A 27,549-nucleotide genomic window follows, 5' to 3' on the forward strand; every position below is an offset into this window, starting at 1 on the left:
ATACGTTGGTCCCCGGGGTGATTCCATTCTATTCAGAGAATGGCCAAAGACAGATGTACATAGTTTCAGTAAAGCTGCTTCATTATGAGCTCCAAGCAGATATGCCTAACATTCTAATGAGAAATATAACTAAAAAAATGGGAAGCCAGTTCCTTATTCTCTGCAGGATACATTATTTTTAATATGGCATTTATTATGACAATAGATCTCCTCCATAAATTACTTACGATGTAAAAATCAGATTGCCATGTCCACTTTATGTATGCATGATACAGATATGTGAATAGCAAACATCATGCCTGCCTCCATCACATTTGGCCTAGATAGTTTCAGCAATAAGATACTCATCTCTTCAACAGATTCAGAGTAGGGCGAAGAAGATGACCAACAGGCTAGAGAACTAGTCCTGCGAAGAAATGTTTGCCTTGAAGAGTGTGTTAGCACTCCTGAAATACCTTGAAGTGCTGTCACATAGAAGAAACAAAGTCATGTTTTATGATCACCCTATGCTTCCCCAGAGGACAGGACTAGACTTCATAGGCTTATAAGACTTCATAAGCTTATCATATAAGGAGGGCAGCTTATGGTTGAATTAGAAGAAGACTTGATGGTATAAGCAGTGCAGCACTAGAACCAATTATTTGGGAGGTTGGTGGTCTCTATCTTGTAGGTCTTCAAGCAGTGGTGCGACATTTGTTGGGGATGTTATTGCTCCAGATTTCCTGCACTGAGAAGAGAGCTTGGCTCAGTAGACCCTCCAACTTTGCAACTCAATGTTTCTGGCCCATGATTTTTATTTTATTATTTTATTTAATTATTTGGGTATTTTTATCCCATCCAATTATGTTGCATGTCTCTGGACGGCTTACAAACAGAACACCCAATAAATACATATAAATCCATAATAATCCACAACAGAGCATAACACATAGCTAAAACATTTAAACATTAAAATTACAGGAAAATAAAAAGGTCTTGACCTGGTGCTGAAAAGCATCTAATGTCCGCGCCAGACGGACATCTCTGGGGAGTGCATTCCATAGCCAGGGCACCACCACAGAGAAGGCCCTCCTCCGAGTATATTCTCTCCTAGCCTCCTTCAAGGAGGGTTCCCAGAGGGCCTCTGCTGCAGATCTTAAGGGGTGGGAGGGCATATAGGGAAAAAGACATTCCTTTAGGTATCCTGGTCCCAAGCCGTTTAGAGCTTTTTAGGTCAATACCAGGACCTTAAATTGGGCCTGGGCTTCAATGGGAAGCCAGTGAAGCTGACAGAGGACCAGTGTTATATGAGAGTAGTGACCGGCCCCCAACAGCAATCAGGCGGCTCTGTTTTGAACCAACTGAACTATCCAGACCATCTTTTATTCCTAAGTATGCAAGGGAATGAAAGAGGCAGTTATTCTTGGTACACTTCCTAGGGCCAGGGTGGCACTGACTTTTCAAATGAGGACTGTGAGGGCCAGGAAATGAGGTGTGTGGACATAGAAATGACAGAGGAGGGTAAGGTTATCTCAAAGTTGTCATGTCCAGGTGTTCAGACAGACCTTGGGAACAGAGAGGGTTTGGAAGTACAGAAAGAAGACATGGGAGAGGGATGCATCTTCTGGTAGTTATAGCTATATATCAGAAATAAAAATCGCTTAAGCAAAAAGACTGTCTTTTGTTTGAAAGGAAATAAAGGAGAAATCCAGCTGCTAGTAATATGTACCATAGATGCACAAGGCTCTTCACTGTGCCTTGTTTCTGCCCATCTATTGGCCAACTCTGCATCCATGTCACTGAATTAGTGTGGCAGAACAATTTAATGATAGGGGAGCAGGGGGAATGATAGGAATAAATTATGACAAACACTTCAGCAAAGTCAGGGTGATCCCATCAGAGGGCAAAGGAGCTCTTGATTTACATGGATAGATGGCACTTAATAAAATGTCACTGCTGAAGAGTCAGTATGATCTGTTAGCTAGATATATGGCAGGAGCTAAAAGAAGCGGGGGGAAAGAGCATTTCTATTTGTAGAATGTGCTTTTGTGAACATGGTTGGTTCTTGCGCGCGCTCTCTCTCTCTCTCTCTCTCTCTCTCTCTCTGCAGCCTTCTTGAAAAGAAAGCAGAATGAAGAATGTTTCCTTGTGCTGTTGAAAAGGAAACTTTTTGCTTCTTTTTAATCATTCCCTCTATTTTACAAATACAGTTTTGTGAAACTTGCCATTATGTAGAATCTGAACACCTTCCGACAATGCACAGAGCAGTAAGGCAGCACCCCCTGGCTTGGCTTTCTCAAAGATAAACAGCACAGGGCTTTTCTGCTTGGTCAAGACAAAGGCCACTCATTCACATGCACTCAACAGCACATACCTTGTGAACATACATATGAATATGAGTCCGCAAACACTTGCTTCACTCATTTACGATCCGCTCATTTCACTCGTAGATATGACATTTTGAGCAGCCTGTTTAAAACCATCTTAGGCATCGATCTAAAAAATATAATCTGTGAATTAGACCCCAGTGATTGTTGCATTAGGACTACCTGATAAAGTATGTAAAAAGAATTCCACCAAGATTAGTTATTTATTGGATCATTCTGCCAGTGCACACCAATCCATGGACAAGTAGTACTTAAATCAAGAGTCATAGTATCAGGAAGTGGAATAAAGGGCTGCCCATTCAGTTCAAATCCCCCCTACTTCATCTTTTTCATCTGCTCACTCAGTAGGCTTGCACTTTTTCCTTTGCAGATCAGCATTGCAGGTCTCGGATCAATGCAGGGATATTCAGGGAGGCTCCAAAGTGGACTGGAGTCCAGGGGGCCAAGTCCAGAGGCTTTCCACTCTTGGATTCCTTACCCATCCCTAGTCTGAACGCAGTCATAGTAGTCTTTAGAAGCCATAATCATGGCTGTTCTATAGTTTCTCCATAGCACCATGGCTTGTCTTATTGTCTGAACCCAGGATCATGCTTTCCACTGTCATGGTATGCAAATACTACAAAGTCCTCTGGAAAGAGTGGCAACTGGAGGAGCTGCTCCAGCCACCTAGCCTTATGTGTGGCCCAATGAGAAAGACAGGGAGTCATGTACCTTGGAATTGAATCTGAGGCATAGTGGCTGATGTGATATATGCCAACAGTGGAAAGACTAAGCAGGGAGGATGAAAATCATTATAAAGCAGAAATCACCTGATTATCTGTTGGATAGATCATGGATAAAAAACTGTGAACCATGGTAACCACGCAGGGTTGCTTGTCATGTTGTGTGAACACAGCCAATACTTACTTGGTGATCCAGTAGACATTGTTTACCTAGACTTCTGAATGACTTTTGACAAAGTCCTTCATGAAAGGTTTCTGAGCAAACTTAGCAGTCAGGAAAAAAGAGGAGAGACCATCATTCTTCCAGAACACAAAGTGGTCACCCCATGAAGTTGATTGATGGGAGATGCAGGAAAGATAAAAGGAAGTATTTCTCACTATGCATAGGGAAACTATTGAATTCACTTCCACAAGATATAATGATAGACACCAATTTTATCAGCTTTATTCATGGAGTATCAACAGCTACTCTGGTTGTTGGTGGCTACTTCCATTATTAGAAGCAGATATCAGTTGCTGGGGAATATGGGCAGGAGGGTCTTGTTGCACTCATGTCCTGCTTGTGATTCCTGTGGGGAGCTGGATGGCCATTGTGTGAACAGAATGCTGGACTAGACGGACACTTGGCCTCATCCAGCAGGGCTCTTCTTATGTTCTATCATTCCCAGCAAGCATCATAAACAGGAGTTGCAATCCAAAACTTTTGGAGGGTGTCTGTGTTTGGGGCATGGGCAGCTGACTGGTGGACAGGGGCTCCAGGATCCAGAACCCAGGTAATCAGGTTTGGGCACAAGGGCCCATTCAAACCATAATCAAACAGTTCAAGGTCAGAGCCGGGAGGAGTGCTAGGCATAGTCACATAGAGAGACAAGAACAGTCAAACAGGTCTGGTGAGGAGAGAGACAAGAACAGTCAAGCAGGTCTTGGCATCTGAGGAGACAATGCCAAGGGGGGCAGGTGCCCGAAGGTTGGAGAAGGAGATGGAGCAAGCAAGGATCAGGAAGGGTCCAGGAGCAGAAGCAGGGTCACGAGCAGCGTCTGGCAGTGGGAGCAGGACCATGAGCAGAGTTCTGGGAGCAAGGCCAAAAGGCCAATAAACAAGGAGCACTTCAACAACTCAGATGACCTTCACTGTTGAGGTGTTCCCTGTTGCTACATGACTTCTTGTGCTGAAGACCCTGCCTTTCCTCCAGGCTTGCACCAGCTCTGCTCCAGTCTTGCTCCAGCCTTACACCAGCTCTGCTCTAGTTGTTCCAATCTTGCTCCAGCCCTCTCTTAGTCAGATAGAAGGTCCCACTCTTGTTCTAATCTAGGTTTGAATTTCCCTTTGGTTTCTTAGAAGAGGCCTCTTCTCCCCACTTCTTTCGTTTTCTATTTCTTTGCACTGATCCTTGTAATAGTTCTTTTTGTCTCTGCATGACAATTGCTGAAAAGTTCCATTCAGGATTCTGACCCTATTTCTGTCACCATTTGCTTCTAGCCGATCCTTAGCAATTGTGTTTCTTCTGTCATCCATCTAGCTTTTTCTTCCTTTTTGCATTCTTCCCTAATAATGTCTCTGCAGTTTCAGTATACGGTTCTTCTGACTCACAGTAAATTGAGTTTGGTAATGCAAATGTGTTCTTTACGTGGACTTTAAATTCTTTGAGAATGTCATTTAAGTTGCATTTTGACACTATGCTTCTGTTCATGAACCTTTTCAGCTTTACTCTGATTTTTGATAGTAAGAGTTCATGGTGACTCCCACAATCTGCTCCTGGTCTTGTTTGGCAGCAGAAACACAGTATCCAATTAAGTAGTCCATGTGATTTTTATACTGGCCATCTGGTGATGTCCATGTGTACAGTCATTCGATCAGTTGCTTAAAGTATGTATTTGCAATAAACAGATGGTTGGCTTCACAGAAAACTATTAATCATTCTTTTGGCTTTGTTGCTGACTCCTAAACCAAAGTCTCCCACAATATTGGATTTTATTTTGTTTCCTGTTTTTGTGTTCCACTCACTTACATTGATCAGCATGTCATGTGTTGTTGCTTTCTCAATTTCCTCTTGAACTCCTGCATAAAAGTTCTCAATTTTTTCCTTCAGCATCTATTATTGAGGCATAGACTTGAGTAATGGTTATGTTGATAGGTTTTCCATGAATTCTGATTGATATGATTTGGACGGACTTTGTATTGTAGTTCCTCACTGCCTGCGCTACATTTCGCCTTCATACATCTTGGACATATACTTCTCATGTTCCATATTCCAGCTGTATGTGTAGTGCAGCACTGGACTTTCCTTTCATCTGTGTGCATGTCAGCCACTAGACTTCCTTTCGGTTTTGATCTAGTCGCTTCATTAGTGGCACTGCTATTTGTACTTTTCATCTGCTCTTCCCCAGTAAGCTTGTTGAGTGCCTTCTAACCTGGGAGTCTCATCTTATGACACTGTCTCTTGTTTCAGTTTGGATTATTTCATCATAGGGTTTTAAAGGTAAGAAAAAATCAGAAATGGATTACCATTGCCTTCCTCTGCACAGCACTAACCAGCATTAGCTTGAGCCTCACTGCGATTATCTGTGGAAGATCCTCCACCAGTGCCACCTTCAGGTACTGCTGCTGCCATTCAGGAGTTTCTCTGCCCCCGATTGCCATTAGAGGACTCTATTCTCTTCTGCTGATGTGGCCATTACTCCTGCAGAGCTGGATGCATCTTAGTCTAACGTTGCACCTGTGACCATTCTGCTTTGAGTAACCTTGCTAGGAGACCAACTTAGTAGGGAATCTGGTCTCCTGGTGGCATTGCTGTTGGCTTCCCTGAAACTCCCAGGCCCACTCACCATATGAAGGCGTACATCATGTGGGGAATATGCACTTATGAGGGAATAATGCCCTTCGATAAGAATTGAAGTTCCTTCCGGGTAGACGCGGATGCATTATTTTTCATGCCATTTCCAATGCAACAGAAATACCTTAGAGAGATCTTCATATATCAAAATTATTCCATTGACTGGACATTTATAAAGCATTCTCTTAAAAGTAAGCTGTATGCGTCTGTTACCTGACAGTCCTCTGCTTTAACCATATGAATGACATTTTTAGTAAAAAGAATATTTAATGCATTGACAGTAAGATTAAAATCCCCATGGTATTAAAACTTTGCAGTTCTCTAAGCCCTTTTGAAAGGTCGCTCACTGTCACCTGAGTGGGAAAGGAAGAGAGTTTGGGACTAGATTTTCAAAGAGATCAAGGTTCAGACTTTCAAGGGATCATCTCTACTGAAGGCAGCATTTCAAAAGAGTTTTGTGAACATTCACATTGCACCCTAGTCTTCCAGAAAGAAAAAGGAGAGAAATCCCAAATCTTAAAGCAAGTTGATGATTTCTGCACTGTTGGATCACAATAGGAAGGTGGATAAAAGCAGAACCTCATTTCCTTGCAAAGCAAAACATTCTGAATGCTCATGTAATTTTGGAAATGAAGTCATTTGAACCTGCAACTGCAAAATTGCAACTGAAAAAACGGCTATGTTACTGCATGCATGCGCAGTGTGACGTGGAGGATGTTTAGAAGACAGAAAAGAGTCATGTCGAGGAGGATTGTTTCCCAGTCTATAATAGTGTCTCACACCTGCAGTTCTATAACCTCCTGAACCGCTATGCCAGGATGAATGAGAGAGGTACTGTGGGAAAGCTGTGTGGAGAAGGTGATAGATGTGCAACCGTTAACTGCATTCTCCTGCACTCCAAGGTATTACAGAGAGGAACAGCACTGCTTTCCCAGCGTTAAGAACCATCAATGTCTTTCTGATATCAGCAGCCATTACATCAGTCCTCACCCTCAGCAAAGACTCATTTGAATGTCTAGCAATGCACACTCCAAGCACTAAGGGCCAAACCGAGTGTGACACAAAGGTCAATTATCAGATTTTCCACTTTTAAAAAGCACTAATAATAGGCACAGCCACCAGCACCCCACCCTGCCCAATCCATTTGGAACAGCACTTGCAGAGAAAGGCTCTTTCTTCCCATGTCCTTTCTTGGCTTTCTTGTCCAATAGGAAAAGAACATTGCCTTATTAATGCCTTATTTCAGAAGGGCTTACCCCAAAGAAATCCCCCTCAGTCACACTTTTTGATACATGCACAGGGAGAGAAGCACAGAGAGCCTTTGGGCTATTGGATGGTATAAAAATGAAATAAAAATAAAGGTTATGCTATGTTTATTAAACAGCTAAATGTTCAGTTATAAAATAGAAAGTGGTGTGTTAACATTTTCCACTCAGGTAGCGCACCCCACTCCCCCCCCACACACACACATTACTCTCCATATGTCACTGCTTTAAGATGTTTTCCCTGGCCTGGAAATGATCCATCAGGGAGAAAAGTCTGTGCTCAGCAGAATGGCAAGAGATGAAGAGGGTGACATGAGGAGGGCTTAGCACGCCTCTTAGCAGGACCTTCCCAAGACGTTTATTTTTTTTCAATTTATATCCTGCCTTTTTTCCTACAAAGGGCTCAAGGCAGCTTACATCATTCTCCTCCTCCATCTTATCCCCACAACAACAACCTGTGAGGTAGGTTGGGCTGAGAGTCTGTGACTGGCCCAAAGTCACCCAGTTGGCTCCATGGCTGACGTTTTGTTACTGGAGGTGAAGGGCAAGACATGGTTCCCTCTCCTTCCATGTACATAATCCGGCTGGATAGGCTGTTGAATCTTTCCTCAACACAGAGGATGGGGCAGTTTCCTCCACCACACCGGAAGGCAGCAGCTTGACAGGTCCCATGGCACACACAGGGTGTTCGTTCAACACCCTGCTGCATCTGCCTCCCAAGAGACTGAGGCTCTCTGCCTAATGACTGGGCTGCTCCTGCCTTTGGGTGAGTAAAAGTGAACCCCACCCCTGCTTTGGAGCCAAAGTTGGGCCCTTATGGTCAAAATGGCAACATATCCACAAGAGGCTCAAGGAAAGAAATTCCATACAGTGTGTTTGCATGTGTGTGTTCATGTGGGTACCCTTCTGAGAAAACAAGCTGCCTCACTGACCCCGCTTCTCCAAATGGTGTAGAATTCCAAGGGTGTGGGACATATCGAATTGGCAGTTGGCATTTTGTAATGTTTTCATTTCTTTTAAAATTGAGCAGTTGAGCGCAGGTGGTAAGAGGTAAAGCACTCCAAACTAAAGTCAAAGTCTGCTGCTTCCACAAGAGATTTCTAGAAAGAGGCAGCCAACACCCTAAAAAAACTTTTACCTTACAGAGCCCAAACTCAGCTCTCTATCCCTGACTCAGAACTGCAGGTGACTTTTTCCCATTCACAATTCTCCTTCCCCTTCTTTTGGACAGGATGAAAAAGTAAGGATGCATCATTTTTTGGTTTTCTTGGACTATTACCTATCATTTCCCTAACAAAGACTGTGGCCAGACCTTTGACCAGGGAGGATCAAAAACCATCTGTAGTCTTTTTGGCCCCATTAATCCCCTCCTGTCTAAACCTCAAACCTCACAAGTGGCAAGTAGGAGACAGGCAATTATTCCTATTTCAAGAATGGGGAACTGAAGCTGAGCCTAAAGCTTTAAAGACCAAGTTCAAATGCGGCCTGCTAATGTGATAACCAGTTAGGGCAGGATTTGGCAGGGTACCCCTGCCTAGATCTTCTCCCTCCCTCACGTGCTTCAGAAGAAATATTACACTTCTTAGCAACTGTTGTAATTTATCACTCTGTTCGAATCTTCTTTTTTCTCCCTTCCCATCTGGAAAGGGAGGGAGAGGCAGGCTGGTGCTGTGCTTGGAGGGGGTCTCCATAGGCAGGCAGGAGGCAGGTGATATGTCGCAAAGGCGGGATGCAACAGGTGGTTCTACTGTGACATTCTAAGGGCACCAGCCTATGCATGTCTAGACAGAAAAAAGAGCTGGGGCATGCTGGACGCTGAAGGACTATTTTCTCTCTAAACCTGCAGGGAAAGTGGCCTCAGTGGACAGCCTCTGCTCTGTAAACAAATACCTTGAAATTCAGCAAATGAAGCCTGCATTGATCCTCCTCTCATCCTCTTGTGCACCATCACAACTTGCAGATGGGTGCAGATGGCATTCTGGAGAGCTGGATCACCAGCTTGAATGTTGTGACACCCACTTTAGTAGGGAGAGCACCAGTCTCAGCAACAGCTGATTAAAGGGGGGAAGCACTCTGTACATATCTGGGCACAATCCAATAGCCACTGCATGCTATTACAATGACCATAGGGTAGGTTAGTGTCTCAGCTCCAGCCTCAAAAAAGCATTCCGAGGTCAGAGCTAGGACTTCAACCACACAGCACCCTCCCTCCACCTTTGCAGACAGCATGGCCTTTTCTAGTGTCTAGTGTGACTTGGAGTCAGCAGGTTCTGAGGAGGAATGAGACTCTGTAGGGATATAAGAAAACTGCCCCTCCTTGTGCCCAGGGACAAGAGACACTGAGGACCCAAATTGGCAGACTATGTACGTAATTTCGGAGCAAGAGAAATGCAGGAACAATCCTCACCTCTGAATTGGAAACTTGTTATTCTTCCTGTATGGAGAGCTTTGGGCTGCCACATTGAATGGCATCTTTATAGAAATGCCACCTGCAGCTGAACTTTTAACAATGTCACTTTTTTTAATTACTCAGTAGGACCTGGGTTTTCATCAGAACAGGTATTCTAAATCAAAGCTACTGTAGCTGGATCCAAAGATATGCAGTGGAAATTTTTCCAAAGCAGAAACATTTCTAGTACTTTATATTTTGTAAGTTTTTAAAGTAATGATGGATGGATGTCAATTTCAAATAACCCATTAGGCAGGCCTGGAAGCTGAAGTGGTAATTAATATTTCTCAGGTGATTATTCTAGTATATATATTCATCCCTGCAATACATATACTGTATATCTAAGAATGAAATGGAACAAATACATAGTGACAATGAAGTACCAACAACCTTAGTAGAAAAGAGATGAACTCGATGAAATAGGTGAGCAGTTGTCAGCATATTTTGCACAGTTCTTTGGGCTGCTAAAATGATTAAGTGTATCAACAGTTGTCAGTGCTTTGGGGTTTTTCTTCTTAAATTTAAACCATGTAAGGGATATATAGTCTATTCTCTCAATTTTTATCAAGTATTCCAAAAAAAGTTTACATAATATAACATTTTAATCTTATGGACAGAGCAATCCCTAGGAGGCCCAAGGAGTTCTTCAGAATCCATTGCCTACGTCAGGAAAGAACGTCAACCTTGGATCTGGGAATCTGCATTCAGAATACCCTTCCCCAGCTTGCACAGAACACAGAAGGCACAGCGCGAGATGTTTCTTGAGATCGTAAGACCAGACTTGGAGAAGGGCTAGAGATATTCTGGGTGGGCAAGGATGGGCGGAGACCATGTTCACCAGGGTATGACATACCCTGACAGCACTCCAGCCTCCTCCCATCTCCATTCAAAGTGCCACAGCTAAATGTACTGACATTTTAAAATTAAAGTTCATATATTTTGCAGCATTTTGAGACTGTAAGACACTGATTTCCACTCACAGTTCAGAGCCTCTGGTTAAGGCTAAAAAGTTGAAATTCCTGGAATTTGTACCTATTATGACTTGGTACATAAAATAAACACTTATCTCCCACATGGTTATTTCTTTGGTGAGATATCAGCTTTCTGATGGATACCGCAATGGCCAGGGTCAGACTATCATGGAAGAGAAGCCATGGCAGCGTCTTTCCCACACCTGCGTGCATTACGGTTGTACGCCATGCAATCTGCCTAGCTGCCCTTGCGGCACACACTTGCCCTGTTGTTCCAACCTGGAGCAGCCTGGATGGGGCTGGGGCGGATCCCACAGCCAGGAACTACAGCAGAGTGAAGCAGCAGTGCGCCTACACTATGGAGCCTTGTACAGCAAGAAACAAATTCACGCAGGTCGAGCCTGTTCACACGTGATGCCTGGAACATCTCAGCATACCCCGATGTTTAGATGACACGCAGGAGCCCAGCAGCAAGTCTGGTGTCCTGCAACAGCAGGGGTTGGACCCGATGGCCTTCACGGTCCCTTCCAACTCTACTATTCTATGATTCCAAACTGTCTGCCCCTCTGCCCCATTCCCTGAAGCGGGCCACAAAGGTAGCTCGGCCCGGGCCGCCGGAATGGCAGCGCCTGCCCGAACGCGGCTCGCCTGCAAGGGACGGGGGCGCGCGGGGGGCTCCGACTGCTCAGGCGCGACGCGAAGGCCGCTTGCACTCGCTCAGGGGCCCTCTTTCCACGGCATTGCAGGCGGCAGCGCTCCGGGCGATTTCCTGGCCTACGAGAAATGGGTCGGGGGTATTTCTCCAGACGGGGCGTCACCAGGCGACGGCCGAGTACCCATATGCTGCCGGCGGTCCCTCCTCCAGGGGCTGGAGAGGAGGGTCCGGGGCGGCCCCGTGGGCGGGGAAGCTCCGAGTGGAGGCTGTTCGTCGGCTGCCCGCCGCCTGGTCGGAGCCTCCCCGCCTCGCGTCCCGGCTTTAGGCAGCCTAGAGCCAGAGAAGGAGTAGCGGCGGCGGCTACCCGGGGAATGCGCTGAAGATGGCGGCCGGCCGGAGAGCGCCGAAGAGCGGCTTGCTGGAGCTGCGAGCGCCGGGCGAGCAGTGGCTGCGCGTCCTGGTCACTCTTTCGGAGGACTTCCTGAGCGTCACCCCCAGCGGCAAGGGTGCCGAGGAGCCGCTGCAGCCGCCGCCCAGCCCGGTGCAGCTGAATGGCGGCGAGCCGGGCGCCCTCGTCCCGGACTCGCTCACCAACATCAAGCGCACGGTGCGGATCGTGAAGCAGGAAGTGGGGGGGCTCGGCATCAGCATCAAAGGTAAGGGGGGGCACCGGCGGGGATCGCCGGCTGGGCCAACTTTGCAAGCAGCGCGGCTGTTTCTCCCATCCGAGTGCCGACCTGCTGCCCTGGCGCGAGGAGACGGCTGTAGCCCAAGCGGCTCCCCCGGCAGCGGGGTTGCCACTTGGTCTCCAGGCTTTGAGGGTGGCTATTTTTGGGTGTCACGCCCTGCCCTGCCCTGCCCTGCGGCGCGGGAGATGACATTTCACGAACTTGAGCCATCCCCCGTGGTTAGACCCTTTCCTTAAGCGCGTGCCAACGCATCCCCCGAAGGCAGATTTCGTTTCTACGCTCCCGAAAGCCAGGATGGAGTGAAAAGCGTTCGAGGAAAGTCCCACCTGAAGTTCACAAGACGCTAGGTAGGGTATTAATTGCAGGCGCTGATGGAGCTGCTCCGCTGCCCTTAAGGAATTGGAACTCCATGAAAGTTTGAAAGGCAGAATTTGGCAGGAGTGCTGGCGACGTTCTCCTTTAGGCTGAGCCTACTTATCCTAGGAACTTGCGCACGTTTTCAAGCAAACTCGTTTCTTAGATGCCCAACTCTAGGAAGTAACCTACACTCCACATGCTTCACATAAACTACATTTTTCAAATCGCCCCTGCAGATATTCTGTAACTGATCCAACATTGTTAAATGACTATTTATTTTGGTCTGAATTTTGACCTTAATTCTGAAGAATTACATAGACCATGTTCAGTCAAAATCATCCAATTGATTTGATTTCTAAGGCAAAGATACCTTTGAATGTCAGCCTCTTATTGGTGGACTTTACTGGGTATCTCACTAAGGTTAAAACCCACACAATGCAAGAACTGTTTCTATGCAGAAATTCCTTCCATGTAGGATAACATCAAGTGTGAAGGAACAGTAATAGCATAATTCTATGCCTAGATAGTTGGAAGTAAGTCCTACTGAGTTCAATGAGACTTATTTCCAGGTAGGTGCATGTTGGATGTGTGTTTGTGTATGTGGGGAGGCCTACAACTCCCAGCTCGGGAATGCTGGGCATTGCAGGACTTGTTTCCTCATCTTAACATACACCCTACATCAGCTGAAGATTTTAGGGTTGTCTAAAATCAGATAATCTGAACTGCCTAGCTAATCTGAACTTTCTAGTAATTCTTAATGGACATAAGTCATGCTCTTAGGCATCAAAAGCCTTCAAACCCTTTGTATGTGTTTTATTTCTGTACTGGGAATAGTTCCATCAAAGAGAAGAGGCCAGTTGTCCGATACTATTATCAAAGTCAGGAAAACTCTGGGAATCTGTCCAACGTTTACCAGCAAGTGCACGTGTCCATCCTTGTGATATTGTCCTGCCCTTAAAGAACTGGCTAACATTCCTCGCAACCTAAAAATGTCACTTGCAAATAAGAATTCTTGCAAGTTTGAAGTTAAATTTGGACAAATGTTTGGCACAACTGATGTCTTCATTATGGCTGCATGCCATGTACGTTAGTGCAAACAGCTTGTATGCAATAAATTCCAAATATAAGGTAAGTCTGGTTGAAAATTACTTCCAAGTCAGACACATTAGGATTGTTCTATTAAAGCAGTGAAGCTGGATCCTGGAAAAACACTTACATGGAAAAGGATGCTATTAAAATCAAAATTGCAGAAAGGTTTGGCAGTTGTTACCTGTACAGTGTACTTTCATTATTTCTTTTATATTCACAGGTAGCCTGTATATCTGTTGTTGGACTAGGCACAGTTATAGTGTTTTCTATGTAAAAATGTATCTGCTTTCTATATTTTCAAGGAAACCATCTTTTAGTCTTCAGTGCATTTCTTGTAAATGTCAATACAATCTTAAAAAGAAGGAAAGGTTATTTTTAAAAGCAGATACATGTTCTAGTCAATGAAAAATAATGTCAGTAGAAAGTATTAGAACTATAAAAGACACCTGAACAATCTGCATATACTGTAAAGCGCACTGGAATAGCCATAGGCTGATTCACATAATGCTAAACAACCATGGGCTAATTAACCTGCAGGGCTTTGCTGGCCAGCTAGCATATGCAAAATAGTGTCTGGTACAATTTTGAAGCCCAGCATAAATTGTTCTTGTGTTGTCCAAGGGTAGCCTCACTTAACCCATACTGCTTAGATTCACATGACAAGCCAAACTGTGTACCTGCTACAGCTTATATTTATGAAATGGTAGCTGGCATATGCTGTGAAGCCCCACAGATTAATTAACCTACCATGGCTTAACTTTTTGTGTGAACTGAATTTGTCTGGGTTTATGCAACATGAAAATTCAAGGTTGAGTATGTGTTGAGTTTGAGCTGTCATTGACAGAGGGTTGTTGGGTTGTGTGAACCCAGCACTGTGTTCAAACCATGTTTTTTTGCTGTATTATGAACTATGCGTTGTTCATGGTTGAAATCAGGGTTTGTTAGGACAGCTGGGTTCATACAATACAATAAGCTATAGGTTAGTGACAGCCCATATTCAGCTTTGAGAATATGTTGTCATATTTTGTTAACCCAGCAAATGATAATGGGTAGGTCATGGTGTCATAATTATGTGCTCCTTAAACTGCAATAATGTCTGATCTTCAGAATTAGAGGAGATGGCACACTTTTTGAAAAACTGAGTACTTTGGGGGTTTTGAGGCCTTTGTCAAGTAGGTGGGTGGGTTGTAGTGGTGATTGCAGAAGAAACAAATGCATCCTACATTGAATAATAATACTTTTTTGGCTTTTAATTAGTAGTGGCATGTGGAGGAATCAGTTCAGTCATCTGATGAAGTAGGTTCTAATTCATAAAAGTTTATGCTGTAATAGGTCTGGTCATCTTTAAGGTGCCGCAAGAAATTTTGATTGTATTGCAATTGACTAATGCAGCTACTCTAGTGTAATCTGTTTAGTAATATTAAGGACACAGTTCTATGCATGTTTAGACAGAAATTTCCAGCAATTCTGAGCCATCATGGCTCGAACTGAACATCTTTTTTCTATCTAAATTTATATAGGATTGTACCTTAAGTTACCTAAGGATCACACACCTGAACTTCATGACAGTCTGAAACTAACAAAACAGGACTAGTTCTCCATAATATGATCACCAAATAAGCCTTTTTATACAAATACCATCACACAGAGCCTGTGTATAGAATTCTGAGAACTCCATTTCCTAATACTTTTTAGATTAACCTGTAGATCTCATCTTTGAAAACACTTTGCACATGCAAAGCAAGCATACAGCCTCTCTGTATGTGAGGACTATATTCAGACTCAGTATAGTTAGGGCTGAGTTATGCTGGCAAGTTTTGTATTGAACATCTATGAAATAAAATAAATGGAACTCTAGTCCCCAGCTCCTAGCTAGCTCGGTTGCCTAAAGGATGCTGGGAATTGTATGAAATCAGGGTGTGGAAGGCTGGCCTAGACAGTGCAAGCTCTCCACTTGCCTGTTCACCTGGAAGAGGTTGGGCAGGTAATAGTCAAAGCCTCCCATTCTGCCTCTGACCTTGGTTTTTCCATACAAAGTGAAAAAGGCAGCACCGTGGGCCCTTCCCAGGTCCTGTGCATCTGAAAGGCCTCACCTTGCCAAACCCAAGGTGGTGGGCTATGGCCCTAGGAGCATTCTTCTCTGCAATTTTATGCATAGTCTGAAGCTGCCTTTACCTGTCAGAGTATTGGTTTGCTGCTTAAGCCAGGCAAGATGAGCAAGCACATGCATTTAATCAATATCAAGGGTTTTTCTAATAATTGCACAATGCTTACAAGCTTTTAAAATATACCAAAAATACATTATCCATTATAAATGAGGAAATGTAATAGGCAGAAAAACATATCCTATGTTGGGCAGTTCTTAGTGTATTCCAGTGATTTCCATAAACTGCATAGCAACTGTACTCTGCTAGTGGTGATCTGTGGTATCTGGGACATTTTCTAACCCATGTTTCAAATAAGATGCAGGGAAGTGTCATGTGCTGCCTCTTTTGGTGTCTTCCTTATGGGCACAATAATGGACAGATTCCATTTTGTTTGTATTTCAAGGTGGTCGAGAGAATAAAATGCCCATCCTGATCTCCAAGATTTTTAAGGGGCTAGCTGCAGATCAGACCGAGGCACTGTTTGTAGGTGATGCCATTCTTTCGGTCAATGGTGCTGACCTCTCTGATGCGACACATGATGAGGCTGTGCAGGCCCTGAAGAAGACCGGCAAGGAAGTGGTACTGGAAGGTAAGCAGGCCATGCTGCAAATAGCTGAGAGGCTAAAAGTCCCATATCTTTCATTTACGACTTCTTCCTGGTTTATGTCCTAACTATAGTTCCTCGGGATAACAACAGGGTTTTCTTACTGTCTAATGCATGTGTGTAGTGTTTCCTATGTCCTCTTCTCCAGGATCATGGAAACAAAGTCCAGATGATCTTAAGTTGGATCACTATGATGCCAAAGGAGACAAGTGTGTTGACTGTGCTAGCCATTGCCTCTTTCCAGCAGATACCACGAGGTTCTGCCCTGTGGCTCTCTGTTGTTGATGTGGAGATTTATGTACCCATTAGGTTGGAATGTGGAGGCACCCAGGACAAGCCAGCTTTTGTAACTAACAGCCTCTATTGGCAGTTCTCCTGGATCCTCAAAAAGGGACCTGATTTGCCTGTAGATTTGCATACTGATTCATGATGGTAATACATGCTTGCGTCTGCTATCTATCTGTTCATTCTTAGAAATAGAAATCTGTGCTTCTGTCTCTTTTTAGCAGATTAATTGTAGGTGCTCGCTCCATGATTCCCTGTGTCTTATCCCTTAAAATAAAAATCTGCCAACTCAACACTTTAGCAAGAAATAGAGTAACTATAGTCTTTGTCTTTTCAATCAGCTTGAGATGTGGCCATTGTTAAATATGAAATACCAGATTTAGCTGTGGAATCTCCTAACCACTGCAGATACAGTTCCCTTCAGTTCTAGTGATTGGTTAGAACCTGACAAACTGAAAGCTCAGTGTACTGGCTGCTGCCCCAAACTTCCAAACAACCAGAAGATTCCAAGGTGGTAATCAGATGGGAGATTATGGCCAAAATGTATTGTATTTATTGATCGGTGTGCATGTGTTTATGTGCACGTACATGCATTTGTGTTTGTGTGACTGAGTACAAGAAAGATACTCTAGAGAAACATGTTTTAAATATAACAATGCCTGTATTTTTTCAGGGGAATTAGATAAGTCTGTTATTTCTCCAGACTCCATCTTGTTACATGAAGGACCCAAATATGCCATAGATCATATTCAAAGGGAGATGTGAGCTGCCACAAATGGTTGTAAATAGCTGAAAAGTAAATTTAATGCTTGCTGAAGTCTGTTGCCAACCATTTCTGCTTCTCTCCCCAGAGCAAAGTGGTGCTGTTCCTGCCCTTCCCTTAATCAGTCTTATCTCTTGGAAGACACTTGGCCTAGTTGTCAGCTATCTGTGTATTGTGCGAATACACTTCCCTTAGTGTATTTGATCAAGGGATGTATGAGCATTCTCTTTTAGATCTACTCAAAAGGGGTTGGACTTTTGTAAGCACTTCCTTTGCATGTTTGCAAGAGCTCGAACCTTTCCTGGGTGTTTCGTTCATGCATGGAGGAAAGGCTTGATGGGTGTCTCCTCTCTGCTGCTTTCCCATGCTCACCAGGAGCCAGGAAAGCTTACCTGTGGCAGATAAAAGCCTCTGCTCCCTGACAGAGCATCCCTTGTCACTGTGGATGGAACCCAAGGTCCCTGCATTCCTTATGAAAATAGACATGAATACGACCATTTTCCCAGTGGGTATTTGTAGTGCTTTCCCTGCAGGAATGGAGCAACCTTCATTGCTGCCACCTGCCTCCTTCTACCATCCCAAAGTAGGTAATGGGGGAGGGGTGTTGGGTGCCTGAGGTTTGCATTGCCTTGCGCCAGCATTTAGGGAATAGCAAACCCAGCAGCATCCTTGTTTAAGCCTTCATAGATAAGTGTTCCCTGCTGGGTGCATGAAATAAAGCCTAGTGGAGTGGATTTAAATGGAATGGGACGTTCTGCCTTCCTGAGTTTAGAAAGCAGTCTGTGATGGGGTGTGGGAGCCATCCTGCTTTGCTGGCAAAAATGAAACAGAAGAGACCCTGCAGCTGGCAGAGAATCCCTTGATTCTTTAGCAGCTTTGCTAAAGCAGAACTGGAAAGATCATGCGATCTACCTTGTTTTCCACTATAGCCCGGAGACCATGGGCTGGTGCAAATGATATATACCAAGCATGAAAGAATTCTGAGCTCAGGCATTTCTTTTGAGTTTCAGAGTGCAACAGAACTCATAGTCCTTCCATATGAAAGCTCACTCTTAGATACCCTTCATTTCTATGTAGTTGCAGGGAGTCTTTTCCTTGATGTTGTATAAACAATCAGAAGTCAGAAATCCCTGGCAATCTCCTGCAAAATTCCCAGATACCTAGCAGCAGGCCCAACTCCGTCTTCTGCTTGCTCTATCTACCTGTCCTGTGTAGGTTCAGTTCTATTTCAAAAGTAGTACAAGCACTTACGTTCCTCTCCATTTTGCAGACATGACGTAAAATCATTCATTTATTTGTCCTTGATGCTGCGCTCTTATGAGAAATGCTTTTATGTTTCCTATGCTACAGGTGAGGTACCTGAGGATTATAAATAGTGGTAGATTCCTGTCATCTCTTTTCAACAGGTCTTTCTTTAGCACAGAAACCAAGGTCTGTAGAGCTGGAGGAGAGATCTGTTTAAAAGGGTGCTGGTTTTGCCGTAGTAGCTATTACGATTTAGACCTTTAATACTGGGCATCAAGTTGACAATTCTTAATTTAAAACACTCTATTCCTTTTTATGGCAGTTCTTCCTTTAATGTGTCTAGTTTATTGTTGCCATGGCAACAAGACTTGCTTTGTTTGTCTTTAATAGTTTCCCCTTCTTTAAAAAATGCAAACCTCATTTGCTTACACAATGGGTTTTTTTGCATGACATGGCAGAGCATGCTGAGGATGCAGTGTGTGCTGGGTGCGGGTGCGGGTGAGGCTGTCATTCTGAATATGCAACCTCCACTCAGGTTGTCGTGTTAAGGAAGCACTGCTTATGGGTTCTCATGACACAAGAACCTCCAACTGGGGGTTGGATGTATAACCTGGTGCCAGTGGGCAGCACAGCTCATTGTGAGTTAAAATAGCCCACAGGGAGCTGCAGGGTGTCATCTTTTAGGAAGGACAAAAATACCCTGTAATTTCCTTGTTAAATTGGGCTGTGAACCTTGGGCACCCAAGAGAGGTGGTGTGAGAGGAAAAAGGCACGGGTTCCAATCCTTGCTCAACCATGAAGGTCAAAGAGTGCCAGGCCCAAGGTTACCTCTCAGCCTGTCCAATCTCATGAGATAAAATGGAGGCATGGAATGCTACATATCTTATGAGAGAAGAAAGGCAGGATAAAAAATGAAGTGCTCTCTGCTAATCCCATTTCCATCAATGGAACTTTTACCAACAGTAAGAGGAGGGATCTCAGTTGGGGGTGATGCACCTGTGACCCTCCAGATGTTGGTGGATATCATCCCTGACTATTGGTCGTGGTGGCTGTTGTGGATGAGAGTTGTCTCCAGCAACATTTGCAGGAGCACAGGTTCACCACCCCTGACTTTAACAGACAAAGCCATCTGTCTCTCCCCGAAGGTGATTGCTAGCAGGAGCTGTCATGTTGCTCCGGAACCAAATCACGCTGTTCTCCTGTCATAAGCCACCACAAGGAGATTCCTTGCTTCCATTTTCTGGTTATGAAGTCTGGCCATTTTGATTATTATGGTTGGGTAACTCATGGGTGTTCAGTGACTTGAACAAAAGGATAGTAGTGTTCCTTGATAGTTTGGAATCTCTACCAAGATTTTGGAATGCAATCCCCATCAGAAATTGGAAAAATGATTACCCAATTAGCCAATGACAGGGATGAAACAGATGAGCAGTTTGGAGTCGGTTCTGTTCTTGGAACTTAGAGACAGGCAGAAAGTAAAGAGTTTGAGCTACTTCTCAGTTTAAGTTTGAAGATGAGTCAAATGCAAATCAATGGGCAAATCCAAGGCCAAGTCAATAAACATGTAAAGGGCCACAGGCATTAGTCCAGTAAGAGAAGCTAAGTAGGTATACTCAGGAAAAAGGCAAGGGTCAAAGGCACAGGTAATTATTGTAAGTAAGAAGTAAGTAGCTTCTTACCTGGAATTCAACCAAGTAAACTCCAAAAGAAATGGCTGAGTGCAGCCAAGGTCCACATGTGGCTGAGGAGGCAAATTTAAATTGAGTCAAAGGAGGAGAGTCAGGCAGGAGCCCAAGATCAGCCCAACATGGAGGTTCAGTCACAAAGCAAAGGCAGAGATACAAGGTACTTGGGAGCTGGTAGAAACAATATTCAAGGACTGATATAGACAGAGCTGTCAGAGCTCCACCCAAAAGCTCAGCTGTAGGTTGAACTGAGTAGATTGTAACTCATGAAGAATCCAGTTACTACAGCTCTTGTGGTATGCACTGTACTGGTTTCCTCCGTTGCCACCACAGTCTAGTTTATACTGATAATTTTAATTTTATATTATTATGTTTGTAACTCAGTGCATTTTTTGTATTTAATGGTAATTTATTATGTTCTATTGTATTTCAATGTATTTTATTGTGTTGTAAGCCGCCCCGAGGCTTTGGCAAGGGGCGGCATAGAAATGTAATAATAATAATAATAATAATAATAATAATAATAATAATAATAGTTACATCCCTCAGGGATTCCATCTGGGGTTAGAGTCCATTGCTATAGACCTGATGCATCTTTTCCCTTGAGGTCAGCATTGCCAGGGGTCCCATTAGCCTCAGGGGACCCACAGGGAGCATATGTGGTACCACACTGAGCTCTTGGTGTGACAAGTCACCCCAGCTGCATTCTCTTCAGACAAGACTGATGCTAAAGCAATGGCCCTTGGGGAGCCTAATGATGTTTCAAGCTCTTTGATAGGAGTTCACACACTTCCAAAAGGCTCTGCTTCTGTGTAAAATAAATATTACAGAGGAATCATAAGTATACAGTGCTTGCTCATCCAGAGGAAGGCAAACACTTCACTGTTGCCCCAAGCATCTCACTACTATTCAGAGTAGTGGGGAGCCTGTAAGAGTATTGACAAACTGCACAATCTTCATCCAAACAGAGGCAGTAAGATTGCTACCTTTACTAGGCTCAAGCAATGCTCATCAAGTAGTTAGCAAGCTTTCGAGTCCTATGAACTCTTCTGTAAACTAGTTGTCCATAAGCTCCACACAGAAGCTGAAAAGGGAGGAAGGGAAGATTCTGATCCTTAGCTTTCGGTTCAGTGATGTGTTTGCCAGAAGTGAGGTTGTCCAAACTCTTGTATTACTCATGTGCAGGGGCCAAAGCATGTAGAAAAGGGCTGCAGGTCTGTGCTTCTGCCCCCACTTCCAATAATGCATGCACCCGCTACCACAATTGTCTAAACTGGGGAAGCCTAAACACAGAGGAGTCTGTGTGCAGAGGCTTTCCTCTCTCAAATGTCCACGCAGTGGCTGGGAGAGCTGTGTGTTGTCATGAGCTTTCCCCTCCGAGCCCACTTGATTAGTTATGGCCAAATTTGGTAAGGCATTGGAGACTGGTTCAGCTGATATATTAATACGATCTGAGTACATTTTTTCTATGGAGCCGAGATCTCTTGCTGATAGTGTTTAATTGAATATGTTTTGTAAAACTTGGTGGCACCGGTTTATTCTATATGAACGATTGAAACTGTTTCTAAAAAAAAACCAAATTGTGAGGCATTCAAGAAGAGAACGTTGATCCTGTTAGAACTTCAGTTAAGATTGTTCTGCCAGAAAACAGGATTAGACATACTGGGAAACAATTTCATCAACTTAAGAATTGCCCTGTTGGATCAGACCTGTCATGTTTCTAGGGAAGCATCCATTCTCTAACAGTAGCTTGCTCTAGGGAAGCTGAGTACAGAGCTATGGGACTGTAACCTTTTCTGTTGTTCTCCTTCCTGCTCCGAAGGGAAGGGAAGGGAAGTGACCAGACTCAGTGGCAGAATTCATTCTTTGCAAGCAAAAGGGCCCAGATTCAATCCCCAGCACCTTCAGGTACGGTGAAGAAAGAACCATGCCTGAGAGAACTGCTGCCAGCCAGTGTAGAAACATTGGATTAGATGGTCTAACTCTGTATAAGGCAGTTTCCCATGTCCCTATCAATAATCACTCAGTGGCATGCTATTAGTGGCCGGAAAGGTTCAGTAGATAGACCTAACCTCCATCAAGCTGTTCATAAAACATTGTCTTTAAGAAATATCCTTTTTTAATGACATCCAATGTCATCAAAGGATGAGTTCAGGACTTTGAAGTCAGTCAAGAGTCAAATTAGTTTGTTCCAGGATTTTTGCTGCCCTGCAACTGAGAATGTGCAGACCAGAAGGGGCAAATTGCAGGAAACTGGTTTTTCTGTTCTTAATTAACAGTTGAAATGATATCCTGAAAGTCATCAAAGCTGCCTTGGCTTTGGTGAAATCAAAACTCACCATGGTGGACACCCACTTTCTTTACCATATTTTGGATTGATAATTAGGATTCTTATTCAGTGTTGCCTTGTTTTTAAATTTCTACTTTTATGTTATTTTTGTGTGCATAGCTGAACAAATACACATCTAAAATATACAGATGAAATTAGTACTATACAGGCAACATAACCCTTGAATGTTCTTTCATCCAAAGGTGACCAAGGTTGCAGTTCTATGCACATTTACTTGGGAGTATGTCCCACTGAACTCACTGGGGCTTCTGAGTTGACACGCACAGGCTTACTGTGCTGTAAATCCAGCACTACCTTTGGATGATTTTATGCTGGGGAGCAGAAGTGAGTGCCTATTAACATTACAGAAAAATAAGAGTGCAGAAAGTGCTTCTTTATACAGCGGATTCTGCAAGATGTAATGAAGGCCACCAGCTCATAAGGGCATGAGACAAATTAAGGGAAGAGGAGGCTATCAGTTACTGATAGTCTTAATGGTGATATACTGTATTACCTGCAGTATTAGGAACAGTATGTCTCTGCATGCCATTTGTTGGAGTACGTTTTGGGGAGGGTGCTATTGTGCTCAGGCCCTGCTTGTGAGCTTTGCACAGACAGCTGGATAGCCACTGTAGGAACAGAATGCCACAGAGTACTTAAGACAGGCCTTCATCTCATCTGTCACAGCTCTTATGCACTGCACTGCCTGGGAGGATTTATTTAGCCCCACTATAGAAATATATCATGAGCTGGAAGGCAGGTGAAAGTTTGCATGCCATTATTACATGCAGTTAATATGATTTGCATGAGATATTTATGCATATGACCATGTTTTTAATTACTATTGATTAGTATGTTACTATGTTTTATTTTATTGGTGCTATTTTGGATATTACCCAGCATGAGATAGCTCAAGTTGTCCCTAAACACTCAAAGGCATCTTGCAAACTCAAATACATAATACATTTTCTGGCCTTTCTCTGCCCCCTTCCCACAGCTATTCTTTCCATCACATTGCTGAGACAAGATCTAATTTCTGAGGATGTATCCCAATTTTAAATCCATCTGATCTGTCAGTTAAATTGGACAAATACATAATAACCTTTGATAATTTAGATGGTACGGGTATGTTTGCTGAAGGTACTGTTCCTTTCTGTGTGCCTCTTCCAAGTCAGTACCTACCACGTGTGGGTTCCAAAGGTATTGTTGTCCAATTAATTATTTTAAAATATTACATTCAGTTAAGAGCTGGAGCAGGTAACTTGGGGCCCTCCGGATGCTTTGAACTAAAGTTTCCATAATCCTTATCCATTGACTGTGCTGGTATCTAAAATATCTGGGGTATATCAAGTTGGATGGCCTGGATGTATACATGGAGCCTCTGCTCATCTCGTCTCCTAATTGTTCAGTGTTGGACCTCAGCAACTCACACACCATCAGGCAGTAGTATATTGCCCGTGCCCTTTCCTGTTTGGGAAACCACTGTGAACTTTGCTTTCTCTTTAAATTAAGAAGCTTGTAGTTAGTTGCAAGTCCTGTGAGACTAGTCCCAAATTAAATGCACTTGTGTGGTGATTGTGTCCATGCTAACTGTGTGCTGGAAAATACTTTGATACATGGAACAGGAAAAAAGAGGCTGAGGGGAAGCATCTTTTAATTTGATCCAAGCAGCATTGCTGGAAGAACAAAAGAAGAGTCATTTTTCTCTAGCAAACTTCCTGCTTCATGCCATTGAAAGACAGCAGGCATGTTGGCTGGATGGACACAAACCTGAAAAAGCAATTTCCTTTTCTAATTTTTTTTGCCTAACACCCAGTCTGTGGATGAGTCCCATTTGCTTTTAAAACTTTTTTCTAGCATGTTAGCATCTGCATGCCCCAAAGAAACTTCCTGTTTCACTTGGCAGTCTTTCAGATCACCTCCCTGTGTAAACTGATGATGAAGATGTCCCTCAGTTTGCAGAGCGGGGTGATTTGAAGGTCTGCTCCTGGGAAAACTGCTGCTGGGGAACAAAAGCATTTCATTATATTGTGATGACCTAGACTTTAGAACAATAAAATTGAACTGAATGAACGGACTCTCCACATCAAGGGATTTGCATTTCCCAAGGATCCAGAGATGATAGGAAGACAGCTCAGGAAAAACCCCCGAGTACTCACAAATGCCCTGTAATAAGGGAGCATTCACAAAAAAATCTGACCAGTTTTGAGCCAGTCATGGAAGTATTTGTGCATATCTTCCAGTAATCTTAGCTAACTGTTGCCTTTCTGAAAGGTGTCTCCAGTTTGTGCAATATTTTAGGTTCTGCTGTGCCCATTGTGTTAGTAGCTGCTCTTGTTTATTTCCTTCTCTCTCCAGTTCACAGCTGTTCTCCCTTTTCCAAAGTCTTCTAAGTCCAATTTGATTTTAGCTGTGCTCAGCTATTTCTGTTGATCTTCTCTCCCCCCACCCTGCCCATTTTCCTCCTTTTCTTCTTTTTTCCTTCTTTTTCTCCAGGAGCCAACAGAACCACATGTCCTTGTGTGGAATGTTCTGCTCTCTCCAGCCAATCTTGTTCAGCCTTGAAGCCTAAAGGCAAACACAAAACTCCTTTCTGTTCAGTCCTCTGAATGTTGCTACTTCAAGCTGCTGGCTGGGTACAGCACTTCCTTTGTTTCTCTTTTATTTCTAAGCAAAAAGAAAGTGCTACTTAGAATCCCAAACTTTTAAAGTTAGTTTCCGATCAAAACTAAAGCTGAAGAAATTAGCAGGATGGCTACTTGGTGGCAAGGTTGACTTGTGTTGGACGGCTATAACATTTTCTTCAGGAAGGCCCAGAGGACACCAGGTAGAAAATGCTATGCAGTATAGACTGCAGGATCATGATAGTCCATGGTCTATCTTCGTGAAGGATGAATCTATTAAAGGATGGAACTAGATGATATGATGAGCGACATGGTGCTGCATTCTGCTGTCTGACCCTTTTCCCGTCTGCCTTGCAATGCTTAGCTTAGCACAGTGTCCAATCAGATCATGGCATTTGTTGTAATTAACACAGGTATGTACAGAATAGAGGTGACAGGAAGACAGAGTGGAAGTAATTTCATTTACATGTGCCCCAAAGCATGGCAGAGAAATGGATCCATTGTTTTTGAAGGCTTCTGAATACCAGAGGAGGGCTGTTGTCATCATGCTCTGTCCATAAGCTGTCTAAAGTTGGGAACAGAATGTTAGGTTCGACGGGTATCTTAGGAAGCTGCCCCATGCAAGGCCATACAGTTTGCTTTCCTAACCCAGTATTATCTACTTGCCATAGCTCTAAAGCAGGAGTGCCATTGCTTGACTCCTTCAGCTGCAAATGCCATAGATTGAACATGGGGCTTTCTTGGTCTGATCCTGTGAGGCAGTTCTTATGTGTGTGTCACAAATAGACTACAAGTGCCTTTGTGCAGCACACTTGGCAAGTGAGTCAAGCCAGACACCATAATGTTCTCAAGTCCTTGCTAATCTAACAACGGCAGCAAACCCCTTCTCAATGTTATCAGGATGTCCATTGCACATTGTTCCACATGGAATTTTGAGTGAGCACATGATTTTCCTTCATGTGTGGTATCCCTGGTTGTAAAGGGGGATGCATATGAATACAGCAGTCTTTATAGTTGTGTTATTTTGTTTGCATATTAACTTGGTGGCTGGTGGTTTTGAACTGTATCACTGAATATGAGCTATAGCTTGTAAAAGGCCATGCCCCATAATGAACATTTTAAAGTGATAGGCAATGTGGTAAAACCATTAACCCCACCCTCTTTTTCCTCTTGGAAATTTAAAATCTGAGTTTCAGAACAATTGAACTGAGCTTAAAATGAGGAGAGACCATCTGATCTCCAGCTATCACAGGCTCTAGAATTTTGGAATGTTGCATAAATCAACATATTTGTCTGTGTGAGTATGTTTACTTTACTTGGCAGGCCTTACTGGCTGAAGACTTATGCTCAGCAGCAGTGTTCCCCCTTCTCAAATACTTCCAGCTGTGTAACTTTTGCATGAATGATCTGTATATGGTCCTTGGGTTTGCCTTGGAAAAATCTGTTATGATTACAAAGGGTGGGTGGTGGAGACAATGGAAGGGTACTTGCAAAAAGGCTATAGCAAGGGGTTGCATTCCAAACCAGGGTCAGGGAAATAAGCTTCTGTTATATCTTCAGCCTGAGCTCAATGGACTGTCTTATCTAGATTAGCTTCAGCTTCTTAATAGGGGTTGCCATTAATATTGTTATTCCTGTAGCATCTGCCTATAACTGTTCAGTGAATGAGGTTTATTATATCTTTCTTACGCTTTCTCCTGTTCAGTTAGGACTGCTAAGCTCTTGCTCCAATTCCACCATGAATCTAACTTTGGGCAAAGCAAGTTCTTCAGGCTTACATCTAAGTCTGCATGCATGCTATTATTGCTATAACAGTGGAGTGCCTACCATCTGCTCTTCATAGGCTCTCATGCAGTTCTTCTCCAGCCTTTATTATACGTATGAGGGATTCCCCCCAGAAACGAAACACCAACATCTGACTTGGACAGCTGCTTCAATCAGCAGTGCTTTCTTGCCTGGCAGCTTTGGTCTGCTTTCATGCCAAGGCTTAAAGAAAAGCAGCAATAATGCTGATACCATGCAAAGATCTGCCATCTACGGATATTCCCAGTGCAAACCCATGGGATGGCAGCTGCTTGTAGCCTTTAGTTGTGCCACACAACCTGCAAATCTACAATGAGAGTGCTGCTTGCTGATCTAAAGAAAGAACTGGAACATAAATAGCTACATGATTTGGCTCTACCTGGAATTGGCTCAAGATAGTTGCCACCTGGCAGATGTAAAACTCTGGGTTTGCCTCCAGGTTTTAAAAAGACAGCTCATTGCACCTGCCATTCTCTGCCCTAGTTAAATGACACTTTGAAATGTGCATGTATTTGCATTAAATTAAACAGCCTGTTACTCATGGGAAAGCTCCTTGAGTATAATGGGACTTATTTCCAGGTAGGCATGCTTAGGAAATGGGCACAGCGTACTTCTCTTCCATCCTCCAAGGCTGTGTGGGCACCTTAGAATGCTACAGATGTAAACT

General features: G+C 43.6%; 1 protein-coding gene across 1 annotated transcript in view; it reads left to right on the forward strand.

The window, feature by feature from the left end:
- Positions 1-11,547: 11,547 nt before the first annotated feature.
- The window catches only part of SNTA1 (syntrophin alpha 1), a 76,371-nt gene continuing 60,369 nt past the window's right edge, over positions 11,548-27,549 (forward strand). Inside the window, exons 1-2 of the mRNA XM_044447505.1 lie at positions 11,548-11,918; positions 15,948-16,133. Of these exons, the coding sequence (XP_044303440.1) occupies positions 11,645-11,918; positions 15,948-16,133 (460 nt within the window). The 5' untranslated portion in view covers positions 11,548-11,644. The remainder of the gene's footprint in view (positions 11,919-15,947; positions 16,134-27,549) is intronic.

The sequence above is a fragment of the Varanus komodoensis genome, unplaced genomic scaffold, assembly GCF_004798865.1.
Source record: "Varanus komodoensis strain SLA01 unplaced genomic scaffold, ASM479886v1 scaffold52, whole genome shotgun sequence".
Classification (NCBI taxonomy): domain Eukaryota; kingdom Metazoa; phylum Chordata; class Lepidosauria; order Squamata; family Varanidae; genus Varanus; species Varanus komodoensis.